We start from the raw sequence: 16,275 nt of genomic DNA, 5'->3' as shown, positions 1-16,275 counted from the left end.
AATCCCACATTTGCAACACAGCACCCAAAATTACAAAATCAGTATAACTGCCAATTATATTATCCAATACAATAAACTACGAATACCACCTCTTACTTCACCACATTCCCATTCTTAACCCATTCTTAACAGAAACAGACACCTTCCTTGCCAAACAAGCAGCATAACATCATTTTGGCATTGCTTCATCACTTCACTGAATTTCAAACTGAAAATCCATAGTCATTACTTAACCTTACAGATGCTGATTGTAAAGAACTATCTGCAGGAGGCTCTCCATCTGCTCCAAGAGTAGGGCAGCATCTTCTGTTGTGACCAGCTGCACCGCATATCCCACACGTCTGTGTCCGCCTGGGTCTCTCTGATGTACCAACAGTACCTGGTCCACAACCCTTGCTTCTTGAACATGAAGGGTTAAGTATATTCACCAACTCCTCTTCAACATGTATGTTATCTGGAACATCTTCATTGTTGTACTTCGATTTAAGCCTACAAAGTTCATTAGTCAGATATTCTAAATATTTTTTGTAATCATCAACATCCATATATGACAAGTCAGCGACCTCCTTACTAAGATTCACCAAAGTAGCGTGTCTAGCAACCAAATGTGAATCCCAGTAGTGGGAACCATCTTCATAACTTCCACTAATAGACTCCTTCGCATATAATGACCAACGATTCAGCACAAGATTCTCAGGAAATTCTACAATATTAAGATAAACCATCACAGCAACAATGTGCTCACAAGGAATCCCAATGGATTCCATTCTAAGACACGAGCATCTGAAATCGTTATTCGATGGACAGTGGGAAACACGCCATCCATGCCCTTCGTCTCTGTATTTTGTCACCGCATAAATGGTAACTGATGCCATATCTTGAATATCTAATACAGATGTTAAGGTTACCTTTTTCATAACAGATCGTACCATTTCAAATATCTCTTTTGTCCAGTGCTTTGATGCTGACCTCTCAAGCGCCCTAAGATTGGTATGCAACACTGCCTGTCCATATTGGGATTCAAAATCAGCTTGAACCTCTCTAAATCGAAAATATGCCACACACCTATGGAACTGCTTAACAAAATCAGTCATATTCATCCTCGAGTGTACAAACTGTCCCATATGACTATGAAATGCTTCGCACCGCGATGTCGTTCTTATTCCTGCAAAGAAATTTCCCCTAATATGAGCTGTTGCCCACATCTTCCTTTTCTGGTACAATTCATTGATCCAATTATTATCTTCTAACCCAAACCTATCTAACATTTCATTCCACAGACTCTCAAATTTCCAAACATCGTGATCACCAAGCATTAATTTTTTGAAAACAGGGATGAAATTGGGATTGCTAATGTTGGAAATTGCATTTCGTAGGAGATGCCATGCACATAACCTGTGGTAACTGTTGGGAAAGACTTTCCTGATTGCATTTCTCATAGCAACATCACCGTCCGTTATTACAGATAAAGGTGTCTTACCTTTCATTGCAACCAAAAACTGCTCCAGCAACCATACATATGTCCCTTCAACCTCATTTGAAACTATGGCAGTAGCAAATATAATCGTCTGGTTATGGTGATTAACACCAGAAAAAACAACAAATGGGCACCTGTACTTATTTTTCTTGTAGGTAGCATCAAAAGCAAGCACATCACCAAACAGTTCATAATTCTTTTGACTCTCACCGTCGCTCCAAAATAGGTTTTGCAACGTTCCATCCGCACCCACCGTGTGTGCAACAAGCATCAATGGATCTATTACACGAAGATCAATAAGATACCTGACAGCACCTTTAGCATCAGAAGACATCTCTTTCCTTTGTCTTGCAATTTGATTATGTACATCCTTCTTCAAAAATCCTACCTTATCATACCCCCCGGCAGCATTAGCGAATGAACCAATCATTTGAGTTACTTTGATTCCGGCATTCCCAAAATTCTTAATTTGCATCTTATCTGACTTACTAAGCTTCCTATTACCTGCCAACAGCCTGCAGTGCTTCTCCTTTAACATTGCATGATTGTGCTCAAAGGTAAAAACTGTGACATACCAACGGTGTGAAATTATATCAATATGAACCCGAAATTTTGCTTCACATCCACACCGGGTTTCGTGCCTCGGACCACGTTTGCGATTATCTACTTTGTTTTGCCTAAATCCTGCAAGGTTACAAAGAAATGTTTGTTGAGTAACATCTCCACTCTTTTTTTTAATAACTTGACCTTTACGGACTGCAAAACCGTTCATCTTTGCAAACCAACAGTACCATGTGTAAGCTATTTCCAGACTTCCAAATTGCAGCTTCGAAACATCATCACATTGCAAGTTAAACATGTCCATATTTGCAATGTCGTCAAACTCGTCAACAACAAATGATTCGTCTGGAAGTTGATCTGAAGATATCGATTCATTCAATCTGTCCGAACCCCATTCCGATCCTTCCCCAGAAATTCCACCGCCGTTTGAATCTGTATTCCAATATTCGTGTCCACTAACATAACCGGAACCTATCTCGTCATCATAATCATCACCATCTAATTCGCCATCATCATCTCCATCTTCATCATCGTATTCACATCCGTAAAATTCATTATCTTCTTCCGCATCTTCATCATAGTATTCAACTTCTTCAAACTCAGAATCTTCATCAACAACTCTGTTGTCATATTCAACATTATCCAAGCATCCATCACTAACAAAATCCAGTTCACCGTCATCGTTAACACGACCATTCTCATGAAAAATCCCATCGTGTGCTTCCTAAAAAAATATAAATAACTAAATAGTAAATCAACCATCAATTAGGGTTACAACCACAAGATAAGATTGTTTGAAAATTGACTTACAGAGTTAACTTGCATTACTCCATGGCCAATAACGTCACCACCATCCATCTTTAACTCAATATCTGTTACTTTTACTAAGCACAAAAACTTGCTTCAGACACAAATCGTTAATGGAAGAGGATCGAAAATGGAAGAAATGAAGAAGAAATCAGAAGGGAGCGCAAAAGAAGAAATCAGAAGGGAGCGCAAAAAGAAGAAATCAGAAGGGAGCACAAAAGAAAATGAAGAAGAAAATGGTTTCAGAAAAATAAAACGCAGAAGAGTAATGGCTGCAGAAAAAGAAATGAAGAAGGACAATGGAAGAAGGACACAGTGGAAGAAGGACGGTGAAGAAAGGTATGTTGTACGTTTGCAAAAGGTGTAAGGGATGGTGGTGATATGGTGTGTGTTAGTGAAGTGAGTGACCATTAGGGACAGCTAATCTAACGGCTATGATTGATTTGAAAAAAAAAAAAAAAGGAAAAAATGGTCTCTCACGGTGAGAGACCTATGGAGCTAGCGCACCTTAGACGGCGCCTGGTAATCTGGTATGATACACACAACTAAGTTTGCAAAATAACTGTTACTGACATTACGGTTAATTTGGCATTTGCTTCTTGTAACGAAATTTCCTCCACGTTCTCAATCAACCCTAAAGAATGTGCGTTATGAGTATTCAACTAAGTAGTATTTATTAATATAATATAATAATAATAATAATAATAATAATAATAATAATAATAATAATAATAATAATAAGAGTTAAAAGGTGAGAAAATGGGTCATGCACGGACAGTGTAAAATATTTTTACACTGTTAACCAATCACCACCATGCATCCAATTAAAACATTATTTTATTTTAAAAAAACTTTAATGACATGGCACATTAATGACTCCTTATTGGATGACAGTGTAAAATAGTTTTACACTGTCAGTGCACTACCTTTTAACTCTTAAAAGGTAGTGCACTGACAAGGTAGTGAACACACAGTGTAAAATAACTTTACACTGTCATCCAATAGAAAATCATAAAGGTGTCATGTCATTAAGTTTTTTTTAAATAAAAAAATGGTTTAATTAAATACATGGGTGGTGATTGGTTGACAGTGTAAAAATATTTTACACTGTCAGTGCATCACCCCTTTTCTCTAATAATATTAATAATATATTATGACTTTAATTGTTATACACGTAAAACTTTTGATATTGTCAATTTATAAGAATCACCCCATGAATTCAATTAATAAAGAAATTAAATTTTAAATAAATATACATTTTTTTTATTAGTTGTTTCTAACATTCATGATTTATGTTTGTATTCATGCATGTTTTTCTCATATAATAATAATATATTATGAGTTTAATTGCTATGCACGTAAAACTTTTTATACACAACCGTTAATTTATTAAAAATTGCTGAACTTTTATTTTAATTTTTTTTAAATAATAATATAATTAAGTAGTTGTGATTTATTGATATTGTAAAAAACTTAACAATAGTAATTTTTTTTCTCCTTTTATTCTATCATTCCTTTTTGGTCGGTCTTAATTTCCTTTTTTACCCCTGCCAACTTTATTTTTTTTGTATTTGTATTTGTTTTAGTTTTCGTTTTCACTTTACCAAGTTCTCAGATTCTTAGAGACAGTACCAACCTATAGTGCCTAAAAAGCAAAGCATAACAAAAGTGTGTGAGAGAGAGAGAGAAACACAAATAAAACAACATTGTCTACATAACACAGAGATCTAAAATCAACATGGGATGAACTTGTTCATCGTTGATGATGGTGTTATTTAGAACAAAAAGGTTTCCTAAATTTTTTTCTGTAAGTAATTTTAACGTGAATTATGTGTTTTGTTGTTGTTTATGTGTTTATGATGTAGTTAATAATAAGTATTGATCTCATTTTTAATTAAAAAATGAAGAGAAACAAATATTGATTTCTTACGTTATTTTATTGTTTGAAATTCAATTATATCATGATCTTCATAAAAAATAATGAGAGCGAGTTTTGTTTAATTAATTTTACTTTTACTTTATTTTTTCTGATTAATGAAAATTTATTTTGTTGTTTATTGGTAAAATTGTAATGACTTTACTTGGAATTTTGTGTTTGAGCAGGGCTGATTCTGGTGTGTCAGTTGTTTGTTCCTTCATTCTTGGAATTTGAGACTTGAGATAGAGTTTAACCGATCAGGTATTTTATTTTATTTTCTGGTTTTGTTTCTGATTATTTTATTTTTACTTTGGATGATAAAAAAAAGTTGGAAGAAACGTTTATGATGTGATTTAACTGAAACTGAACCGTTTGCATTCCTAGAGAGAGAGTTTAATTGATCAGTTTTTTTTGTTTTTGTTGTCACAGAAGCAGAAGGATATTGATTGTGTTGAGTGATTCTGGTTTTAATTTCAACATCAGAATAGACAGTGTTGGTAATGACTTCTCTGGCTCGTAGTGATTCTAACAAAAAGTATTCATGGTGGTGGGACAGTCACATAAGCCCCAAGAACTCAAAATGGCTTCAAGAAAATCTCACAGGTAATGCATGCATACTCTCTCTTTCTGCTCTTGCTACTGCTAGGTAGCAATTCTGTTATCTACGATGTTAATTTGGTTATTAACTGTTTGAATGGAGATTAAATTGTAAAATCTGATTGAATATTTTTTAACACGGAGACATTAACACTGACACTTGTGATTATGTTTAATTTATTCATTTTTTCAAATTATTACTGATTTCGCCATTTCAGCGTCGGTGTCGGTGTCATTGCTTCATAATTTCTTCTATTTTTTTTTTCTTTTTAAATAATTGTTTCCTATTCTTTTGGTATCTAACATAATTACCGACATCGGATCCGGGCTTATAAAAGGTCATACATATTTCAGTTTCACTCTTTGAAAATGTTTTGCAAAATGATGCATTCATGTTTAAACCAATTTTCGGTCTCCATTGCTACAACCTAGTGGTTTGCTATGTGGACGTTTTTTGCGGGTGCCAGGTTCGATCCTAGGTTTTCACCCTTCTCAGTGTGCGCGCCTGTGTGACCACTCATTAAAAAAGTTTCTAGTTTCACTTCCAAATTTACTCGCAATTCATGATGCACTCGATTTGGTACTTTATCAGGGGATATATGGAAGCATTTAACAAAATTATTTATAAGCATTTAACAATATCCTTGAACACATTAACTTATCATAATGGTGCTTGATCACGAACAGATATGGATGTCAAGGTGAAGCAAATGATAAAGCTTATCGAAGAAGATGCGGATTCCTTTGCCAGAAGGGCAGAAATGTATTACAAGAAGCGTCCAGAGCTTATGAAATTGGTTGAGGAGTTTTACCGGGCATATCGAGCATTGGCTGAAAGATATGATCATGCAACTGGAGTGATACGCCAAGCCCATCGTACGATGGCTGAGGCTTTTCCAAATCAAGTCCCACCGGTATCAACAGATGATTTACATGCCGTTTCTTCCGTGGAGATTGGGCAGCCACATACGCCAGATACTACCCGCCATTCACATGCATTTTCTGACTCGGATGAATTGCAAAAGGGTGATTCTACTCATGAAACAGATGTTGCAATAAGCAGAAAGGGTTTGAAACAGCTCAATGATCTTTTCATGACAGGAGAATCAGTAAGTCATATAAAGTTTGCCGAAGGACGTGCTAGAAGGGGGCTTAATTTTAATGACACACAGGAGACTAATGGAGTAAACAATGGAAGCCATGAGAATGATCTCTTGTCGGATTCCGACCGGATGACCAGAACCGAGACAGAAGTTTTGGCATTAAAGATAACCCTCGCTAAACTAGAAAGTGAAAAGGAAGATGGCTTGATTCAGTATCAGCAGAGTCTGGAGAGATTATCTAATCTGGAATCAGAAATGTCTCGTGCAAGAGAGAATTCTCAAGGACTTGATGACCGAGCCAGCAAAGCCGAAGCCGAAGTTCAAACCTTAAAAGAAACCCTTGATGAATTGCAGTCTGAACGAGAAAATAATCTTCTTCAGTACCAGCAGTGCTTAGACAAAATATCTAATCTGGAGAAAAATATTTCTTCCGCTCAAAAGGATATAGGAGATTTTAATGAACGAGCTACCAGAGCTGAAACTGAAGCCGAATCCTTAAAGGCAGACCTTGCTAGATTAGTTGCTCAAAAGGAAGCTGCTCTTTTTCAGTATAATCAGACCTTGGAGACATTGTCAAAACTAGAGGAGGAATTAGTACAAGCCGATGAGAATGCAAGGAGAATTAATGAGCAAGCTAGTGAAGCTAAAAATGAAACTGAGGACATGAGATTAGAAATCGGTAAACTTACCAAAGAGAAAGAGGAAGCGGCTCTTCGTTATCAGGAATGCTTGGAGATAATTTCTAGTTTGGAGCATAAACTCTCTTGTGCCCAAGAGGAGGTGCATGAGCTAAATTGCAAGATAAATGATGGAGCGCAAAAGTTACATATTTCTGAGCAGAAGTGTGTTCTCTTGGAAACATCAAATCACACTCTACAATCTGAATTGCAGTCTTTGGCACAGAAGATGGGGTCTCAAAGTGAAGAACTTAGTGAGAAGCAGAAGGAATTGGGTAGACTTTGGACTTGCATACAAGAAGAGAGGATGCGATTCATTGAGGCTGAAACTGCTTTCCAAACTCTTCAGAATGTGCATTCTCAATCTCAGGAAGAACTTAAATCTCTTGCAGCCGAGCTTCATAATAAGATTGAAACTCTCGAGACAATGGAATTACGTAAGCAGGCTTTAGAGGATGAAGTTGACAAGGCCAAGGAGGAAAACAAAGTTCTAAATGATTTCAAACTGTCTTCATCATTGTCTATGAATAATTTGCAGGATGAGATATTAAATCTCAGGGAAACAATAAAGAAACTTGAAATGGAGGTTGGATTGCGAGTAGATGAAAGAAATGCTCTTCAGCAGGAAATTTACTGTCTTAAAGAGGAGCTTAATGATGTGAACAAAAGATACGAATCCACGGCGGAGGAGGTCAGATCAACTGGCTTACATCCACAATGTTTTTCCTTATCTGTGAAGATATTGCAAAATGAAAACTCAAAGCTGAAGGAAACAAGCGAAGCTGAAAAAGATGAAAAAGCAGCTCTCAACAAAAAACTGGAGATCATGGAGAAGCTTCTAGAGAAAAATGCCAATTTGGAGAATTCCCTTTCAGTGTTGAATGCTGAGCTGGAGCGTATCAGAGGAACGCTAAAGGCATCGGAAGAAACTTGTGAATCCTTGCTGGCGGAGAAATCAACTCTTGCTGCTGAGAAGGCAACCCTGTTTTATCAGCTGCAAACCACAGCTGAAAAGCTAGAGAAGCTTTCAAAAAAATATCAGTTTTTAGAAAATTCACTATTTGATGTGAATGCCGAGCTTGAAGGATTAAGGTTAAAGTCAAAGATTTTGGAAGAGACTTGCCTCTCACTTGATCATGAGAAGTCTAGTCTCGCCTCTGAGAAAGAAACCTTAGATTCGCAATTGAACATGACTCGTCAAACACTTAAAATTCTTGAGAAACAACATAGTGAGTTGGAACTGCAACATTTGGAATTAAAAGCAGAAAGGGAGTCTGCTCTTCAAGAGGTGGAAGATCTACTGGTTTCATTATATGCTGAAAGGGAAGAACATTCTAGAATTGTGCAATTGAATGAAGGTCACTTGGTTGAGAAGGATTTTCAAATTCATATTCTACAAGAAGATGCAAATTACCAGAAAAAGGAATCTGAAGAGGAACTGGACAGAGATCTACGCACTCAAATAGAAATTCTCATCTTGCATGAATGTATTCGGGAATCGGAGCAAAATAATTTCTCCCTTCTAGTTGAGCGTCAGAGATTCTTGGAGGCATCCAACATGTCTGACAGATTGATATCTAAATTGGAGAATGACAACGTTCAAAAGCAAGTTGATGCAAATTTGTTGTCTGAGAAAATTAACGTGCTAAGGAATGTGCTGCTTCAAGTGTTAAAGACTCTTGACAATAACTGTGAGCATTTGCCTCAAGAAAATGTGGAAGATGACCAGAAGCTGCTGAACAATGTACATGACAAACTTCAGGAGAAAGAAAATTCTTTTGTCGAAGTATTTCGTGAAAACCAGCAAATGGCCATTGAGAATTCAGTTCTTGTTACATTCCTTGGCCAGTTGAAATTAAAGACTGAAAATATTGCAACAGAAAGAGAAGCTCTTGATGGAGAATTGAGGATCCAGTCTAAGCAATACTATGCATTGCAAGAAGAGGTCAAAAAGACGCTAGAGAAGAATCAGGCATTGAAGTTAACAGTAAGAAAAGGAGAAGAGAAAATGGAAGTAATGACAACTGAAAATTTGATGGCACTTATGGAGCTAAGCAAAGAACTGGATGAACTTGTTTCAGTAAATACCAACCTTGAAGAGAGATTGAAAGTAGTGATGGGAAAATTAGAAGATGTGCAAATGGAAAACTCATATCTTAAGGAGTCATTTGTAGTGTCGAACGTTGAACTAAAATTAGTTGAATCTGTCAATGATAAGTTAAATTGTCAGATTAGGAATGATAAAGCCTTATTGTACCAAAAGGAAAATGATATTTTGGAAGCAGCAGAGATGTTTAGTGCTTTACAGGAAGAAAAAAAAGCATTGCAAAAATTGGTGATAGATCTGAAGAGTAAGTATGCAGAGGCGATGGCATTACTTGAAGACCAAGGCAGACAAATTTTAAAATTATCGTCAGACAAGGATCATCAAATTGAAGAGCATGAATACCTTCGTGAAGTGAATAAGAAGTTGGAGGCAGATATGAGGCACCTGCAACAAGAGCTTGGAGAAACTAAACTGATGGAAAAAAAGCTAAGTAATGCATTACTCAAGGGAGCGGATGAGATTGAACAATGGGAATCTCAGGCTGCCACATTCTATACTGGAATGCAGATTTCTACTGTCAATGAGACATTCTTTGAAGGGAAGGTCCGTGAGCTAGCTGATGCGTGTGAGAATCTTGAATTCAGATGCAGCTCCAACGTTATGGAAAGTGAAAAGCTGAAAGAAAGTGTTGACAAGTTGGAAGATGAAAACAAGAAATTACAGGTCCAGATGGCTGCTTATGTCCCAGCTGTCAGTGGTTTGAATGATTGTATAACATCCTTGGAGATGCAGACACTTGGTCAAGCAAAACCTCGTGACTTCAAAGAATCAAAGGTATATTAACATGCTATTCTCTAGTGTGCCGGGGAAGGAAAGAAATGAAGTGTGTTTTGGATCGAATAAACTAGTTGTGTTTTTTAAGATCGCTGAAAACTTGTGTGCTAATGATAGATCATTTGTGATAAAGTGAAACTTAATTTCCTCTTCAACTGAGATCGAGCATCAATTACAATTTTGATATAGGTATATAACATAGTTTATGTAAATCTTTGTTTCCAGGTTAAAAAGTTGGTGAATATCAAATACGCTGAAGGTGATCCACGAACAAGTGAAGATCAAAATGCTACGGAAACAGATGCACTTCCAGACTTCCAAGACATGCAGAAAAGGGTTAATGCAATTGAAATGGCTATTAGACAGATGAATGAAAGTTTCAAACCTAAGGATGAAATGAGAGAGATTCAAGTTTTAAAATCTGGACATAGCTGGCACCAAGGAAATGCTCAAGCAAACAAGCATTCTACTCAAATGGATGAAGCCAAGGAGCATCAATATGGAGCTGTTTATGGACATAAGACAAGAAAATCTTTGCAAGATATTCCTGTATCAGAAATCGAAGTTCTTCCAAAAGATATCATGCTTGATCACACGTCTGAATGTTCATCGTATGGGATTAGTAGGAGAGGAGCTCATAAGTCTGATGAGCAGATGCTTGAATTGTGGGAAACTGCTGATCAGCATGGCATTATTGGCGTGACAGTTGGCAAGGCACAGAAGGACACTTCACCTATTGGATACCAACAAAGGAGACTATCCAAGGAATCCAAAAATAAATACCCTTCGGTAGAGTCCTTGATTGAAAAGGAATTGAGTATGGACAAATTAGAGATCTCAAGAACACAGTCGCGGCCGCTGCTGCTTGAAGGCAATAAGAGAAAGGTTTTAGAAAGACTCGACTCAGATGCTCAAAAGCTGATGAACCTCGAAATCACCGTACAGGATTTGATAAACAAGATGGACATTATTGAGAAGACGGGCACAGTGGGAAAAGGAGTTGAGTACGTTGACGTGAAAGGAAAGCTTGAAGCTGCTCAAGAGGCCATCACAAAGCTGTTTGATGCCAACCGCAGGTTGATGAAGAATGTAGAAGAAGGAACTTCGTCCTTTTCCGGGAAGTCTACAACAGTGTCAGATGAGAGTGGAAGTGTCGGCGGCAGAAGAGTTTCAGAACAGGCTCGAAGAGGATCTGAAAAAATAGGACGGCTACAATTGGAGGTGCAAAGGCTTCAATTTTTACTTCTAAAATTGAATGATGACAAAGAAGGCAATGGAAAAGCAATGATTGATGATCAAAATCCAAGAGTCCTTTTGCGAGATTATCTCTATGGTGGGACAAAGAAAAGCTACTACAAGAGGAAGAAGAAAGCCTCCTTTTGCGCATGCATACAACCTCCAACCAGAGGAGATTGAATCAGCAAGATTTTTATTTAACATAGTTTAAAATACAAGGGACAAATGATACATTAGCCTTCTTCTTTGTAAAATGTCTTTATAGTCTAGACATGTTTAAAGGCTCTTGCATTTCTTACTATGGAGAGGATCTAGGGTAAACTTAGTATATAGATCCTGACATCCTGTTGTATGTGTAGCGTATCGTTCACTCAGTAGAAAGAGGCTGGAATGAAATTCTCGCCATTTCATTTTCTGAAAATCCTCTCCGTCTTATTTTCTTATTGGTTAGATGTGCAGTTATTGTTTATCCAGTAGTACCATTTTAACCATCACGGTGTATTGCAATTCTCTATTCTGTTTATTTCGCTCGTCTATTAAAAGTCATTTGTTACGCATAAAGTGAAATACAAATGAAGACATTAGGATTCATTTTTGCTGGAATGTTACTGCTGACATTTCTTCAAATAATAACAATAATTAACATTCACCAATAACAAGGGGATAAGAGAAGCTTTACTTAATCACAACACTCATCCAAAAAAAGAAAAGAAATTCTGTCTAAGTTCAACATCAGAATGCGAGAGGCCAGAAGTCAAATTCTAAATACGATGAACAGCGCTAGCAGAACTACCATTAGCATCTAATTGCACTCCATATTGTAAATGTTTGGCCAAATTTTCTCGTACGGTCTTTCCTGAAGGATCAACTTGCTTGCAATACTGTTCTCGGTATCCTGAATCATGATGACCAGACAATGCAACATCTAGACGTATGGTGTCTCCGCAATCAATAACTATATTATGAAGCAAACAACAAGTCAAGATAATGCTTGGCAATTTCCTTTTATCCGGTCTCCACATAACCTTACTAAGGATTCTCCAACTTCCCTTCAACAGCGAAAACGCCCTCACTGCAAGTAGTCTTGCAGCTTCATGTTTGTTATTAAAACTGAACTGTGAATCTGATATGCCATTAGTTTCATAAGGTGTCATAAGCCACGGAAGAAGAGGATAACTATACCCACCAACTACATACTCTCTCATGACATCTCCATCTAAAGTTCTTACATTTCCATTCAAACGCTCTCCATTTTGCGAGAGTTTGTAAAACGACGAACACTTCAGTAATCTCGAAAACGTCATGCCACCAGGCAAACCTGTCACGATATCAATGAACCTCATTTCATGATCAACAATTCCTTGTAACAACATACTGTAATTATTTTCCTGATCACACCAATCATCCGACGTTTGAACTGCCGGAAGTGTCATCATGACATGCGTTGCATCAATGGCACCACAGCAATTAGGCAAACCACAAGCCGCTTCAAAACCAAACTTGATCTCCTGCAATCTATCAAAATCAGGCCAACTGAGATGACGTTTACCACGTTCCTCAAGCGCTTCAATGAATCGCCAAGTCACCTGAGAAACCGTCGACTGGCCAACTCCAAAAGAAGCTCCAACCGAGACCTGAGATTCACCCGATGCTAACCTTCTAAGAGCAATAGCAACCTGCTTCTCAACACTAAGAAGCCGTCCCTCGATATTGATAAGGCCAGACGGAGGCCTGGAAATGAGATCCTCCCTTACAAGAGAGCATATGTAATCAAATGTAGTCTTTGACACTCTAAAGAAATACTTAAACCCTTGTTCCTCATCATTGGGTACTGAGTATCCTGTGCACATGTTTGCATCAATCATATATTATCAATAACACATCTTAAAAAACCAATTAATTAACTATAATGATGATATCATTGCCCTTTAATCCCTATTTTGAACTGAAAAGGAAAGGGTTTTTCCATTCTAAAACAACATAGTCAAAGCAAAGATTGAAACTTCATAAGGAAAATGGAATGAGGAGAAAGGAGAAGATACCTGGGGCAGTAGAATTTTTGTGCCAGAAAGATTCCCACCAATCAATTTCATTGGGTTTGGGTTCAACAGGGACAACCAGGCTCACTTGTTTGGGTTTCTTCTTTGATTTCTTGTGGAGGGGTGCCATTGACTGATTCGGTGTTGAGGGATAATGGGTTAAGCTTCAGGTGAGACAGAAGAGAGACCAATGTCAAAGACAGGAGGAGTTCACACAGTGATTCAAGTCAAGTTGAAATCTATTTAATGTTCACACTTTGTCTGTTTCAAAGACAGTGTAGTGTGTCTCTTTAGTTTTTTGCTTTTGGTTCTTTTTGACTATTGTCCATTTTTTATTTTATGATCTTAGAATGTTTTTTTTTTTTTTAATAATCTTGCTGCAAATATTTGAGTAGAAAAATTGACGATTTCTCAATCATCTATGAATATCTCGTACACTGCGCGAAATTTTAAAAATATTCTAATTTTCGTAGATGCATTTACGGAAGTATTTTTTTAAAATTTTTTTTTTGGTATTTTCAGTAAATGCATATATGCAAGCTTTAAAACGGAGCACTCCCTTTTCAACCCCTTCCGTAGATACATCTAAGTAAGATTTGATGAACCTCTATTTTCAACTCCTTCATAGATATTATCTACGGAAGATTTTATGACCTTAATTTATTTGAGATTTTCTCAATTAGTTAAAAAATTAATTTGGGATTTTCCTAATTAATTTGTAACTTATTTGAAAATTTCTCAATTAATTGGAAAAATCGCACGCTTCCCTATATGTAATAAAGTTAATTAACTTGAGGTTTTTTCAATTAATTTAGAATTTTCCGAATTAATTGAAAAAGTCAAAATAATTAATATGTTTTAAGGTTTCCATAAATGCATCTATGGAAGAGTTCCGTAAGTGCAGCTACGGAATAAAACGTTAAACAAAAAAAATAAATATTTTCGAAAGTATATTTACAAAAGCACGAGAGCAGTTTGATTAATCCGGTGATGCGTAAGAAGATTATGGGGTGAGATGTTGTCGAAAAATTTATCTTTCAAAAGATTTAACACGTATACTCATAGTTATTATTTAATGGATTTTAGAATGTCTTATACTCTTATTATTAGTCCAGTTATTAAAATATAATTATACTCACTTACTAAAAGTTTTTGGTAAACATCATGCAATTATCTCTTAAAGAATTTAAAGGCCAAATCTTTCGCGTGATTTTTCTAATAATTAAAAAAAAAATATTTAAAGTTTCGAACAGTTTCTGAGTATTTAATTGAAAAAATAAAAATCACATACAATATAGTAATAATTTAAAAGATCTTTTTAGAAAAACCAAGTATTTTAAAAAAAAAAATACACAAATAACTAACATTTTAAATAATATATCAAAATAATTAGACTTCAAAAAAAAAAAAAGCTTATAAAAGCAGGCGCACATAAAAATACACTCTAACGTCATTGCATGTGACACATGCACTACCCTAATGCAGGAGTCGATGCAAAAATTATAAATTAGTGTGGCTAAATATAAAAGAAACAGCAAATTAATATAATGTTGCGAGACCACAGGTTTGTTTGTCGAATTCTTATGTCTCTCCTATAGTAGAATCATTTGGCATACTTTTGTTTACCAGTGATTTCTGACAAATAACTGCTGGTCTTCCAAACTTATAATTTGGTAACTTATAGGATCGACTAGATTGATCCTAGGACACGTGTCTTAATGTTTTAGCCTTCTTTAAGTTTGTTTCGTAAGTAAGCATTATTCTAACTTATCAAAGTAAACAAGATTTCTTTATAAAAGAAACTAAAATAAAAGGGGCTAAGCTTTTGACTATGAATATCGGGTAAAGTTTAAAAGGTTGAGTTTAAATGCTTGCAAGAATCATAAAGTGCAAAAAGGTAAAGGTCCGACAGAAATATAAAAGTGTTTGGCTTAAAGTAAAGAGAAATAAATGACGAAAGCCTGAATGATATTGATGAAATTGTAAATGGCTTTAAATGAAAATAATGGTGTTGATATACATACATAATCAACAGACTCTTTTCTATCGCTCCGGTACTTCGAGTATTTGAGTATTTTTTGTATATAATGCAAAACACACAAATATTAAAATCTAAGACTCCTATTTATAATGAGTCGACCCTAACGGTCTTTACACAGATGTACACCACGTTTGATATTTCAAATGACAAGATCTTATGATGATACCACGTGTCTTTCTGGCGAAAAGAAACTAATTCAAATTTCAAACTTTCCCGCTCGAAGCTTTGAAATCATCCAACGCAGCTGTCGAAGTTCACTTCTCCATATTCTAAAATATTTTTATCATACACTTATCCTATATTTCATTTTGATACCTTAATTCCTCTCACAAGGATGAATATAGCTTTTATGAAGCCACTTTTTATATTAACTTGTTTAAAACATGACATCCTTAAATCATCTTTGATCAAGGGTCGAAATTTCCAGCTAACGAATTGCCTCCAATAAATGTCTATTTCAAATGAATGCAGAAATTGACATTTCTTGTAATCACCAAATTTCGACCAAAGACTTTTCATTAACCTTCAAGCCATAACGTCATAATCAATTATGATCTGCTTTTTGAAAATGTCTAATCAAGACGTGCGTGCAGCAGTTACTCATCATGAGTATCAACTTCCAAGGAGATTTGATTGACAATCTCTCTACCTTCTTCACAGGATTTGGACACGTGTCCCATTACTTTTGTGAGGTGTAACTGCTATTGCCTCCACTCTTCACTTATAAAAGCTTTTTTTTTTATTTTTCCACTTTTCTTTTCAACAACAACCCAGAAAACTCTCTTCTTTACTTACGCTTTTCTTTTTCTTCTTCACAAAACTCCATTAAAGCTTCAAATCTGCAACAATGTCACCGAACAAACAGAAGAAGTCCAAGAGTAAAGGAACAGGAACTTCTAAAGGTTCAACTTCTCAGAGCATTCCATCCAGCAAACTCA

General features: G+C 36.0%; 3 protein-coding genes across 3 annotated transcripts; 1 reads left to right on the top strand and 2 right to left on the bottom strand.

Annotated features, from left to right (window-relative positions):
- Nucleotides 1-203: 203 nt before the first annotated feature.
- Nucleotides 204-2,896, bottom strand: LOC131614759 (protein FAR1-RELATED SEQUENCE 5-like). Its single transcript, XM_058886312.1, has 2 exons — nt 2,849-2,896; nt 204-2,762 (listed from the first exon to the last, which is right to left on the bottom strand). The coding sequence occupies exons 1-2, from the start codon at nt 2,894-2,896 to the stop codon at nt 204-206; spliced, it is 2,607 nt and encodes an 868-aa protein (XP_058742295.1).
- Nucleotides 2,897-4,462: 1,566 nt separating this feature from the next.
- LOC131610144 (protein NETWORKED 1D-like) lies at nt 4,463-11,526 on the top strand. The gene is made up of 5 exons (XM_058882020.1): nt 4,463-4,652; nt 4,949-5,024; nt 5,193-5,366; nt 6,048-10,021; nt 10,247-11,526. Exons 3-5 carry the CDS (start codon nt 5,264-5,266, stop codon nt 11,435-11,437), a joined length of 5,268 nt encoding a protein of 1,755 aa, XP_058738003.1. The 5' UTR covers nt 4,463-4,652; nt 4,949-5,024; nt 5,193-5,263; the 3' UTR covers nt 11,438-11,526.
- A 128-nt stretch (nt 11,527-11,654) lies between these two features.
- Nucleotides 11,655-13,625, bottom strand: LOC131610145 (protein ANTAGONIST OF LIKE HETEROCHROMATIN PROTEIN 1-like). The gene is made up of 2 exons (XM_058882021.1): nt 13,300-13,625; nt 11,655-13,097 (listed from the first exon to the last, which is right to left on the bottom strand). The coding sequence occupies exons 1-2, from the start codon at nt 13,424-13,426 to the stop codon at nt 12,019-12,021; spliced, it is 1,206 nt and encodes a 401-aa protein (XP_058738004.1). The 5' UTR covers nt 13,427-13,625; the 3' UTR covers nt 11,655-12,018.
- Between the last annotated feature and the right edge of the window lie 2,650 nt (nt 13,626-16,275).

This window comes from Vicia villosa, linkage group LG6, assembly GCF_029867415.1.
Source record: "Vicia villosa cultivar HV-30 ecotype Madison, WI linkage group LG6, Vvil1.0, whole genome shotgun sequence".
NCBI lineage: Eukaryota > Viridiplantae > Streptophyta > Magnoliopsida > Fabales > Fabaceae > Vicia > Vicia villosa.
The sequence above is the reverse complement of the archived record's forward strand: the minus strand, read 5'-3'. Positions and strand labels throughout refer to the sequence as shown.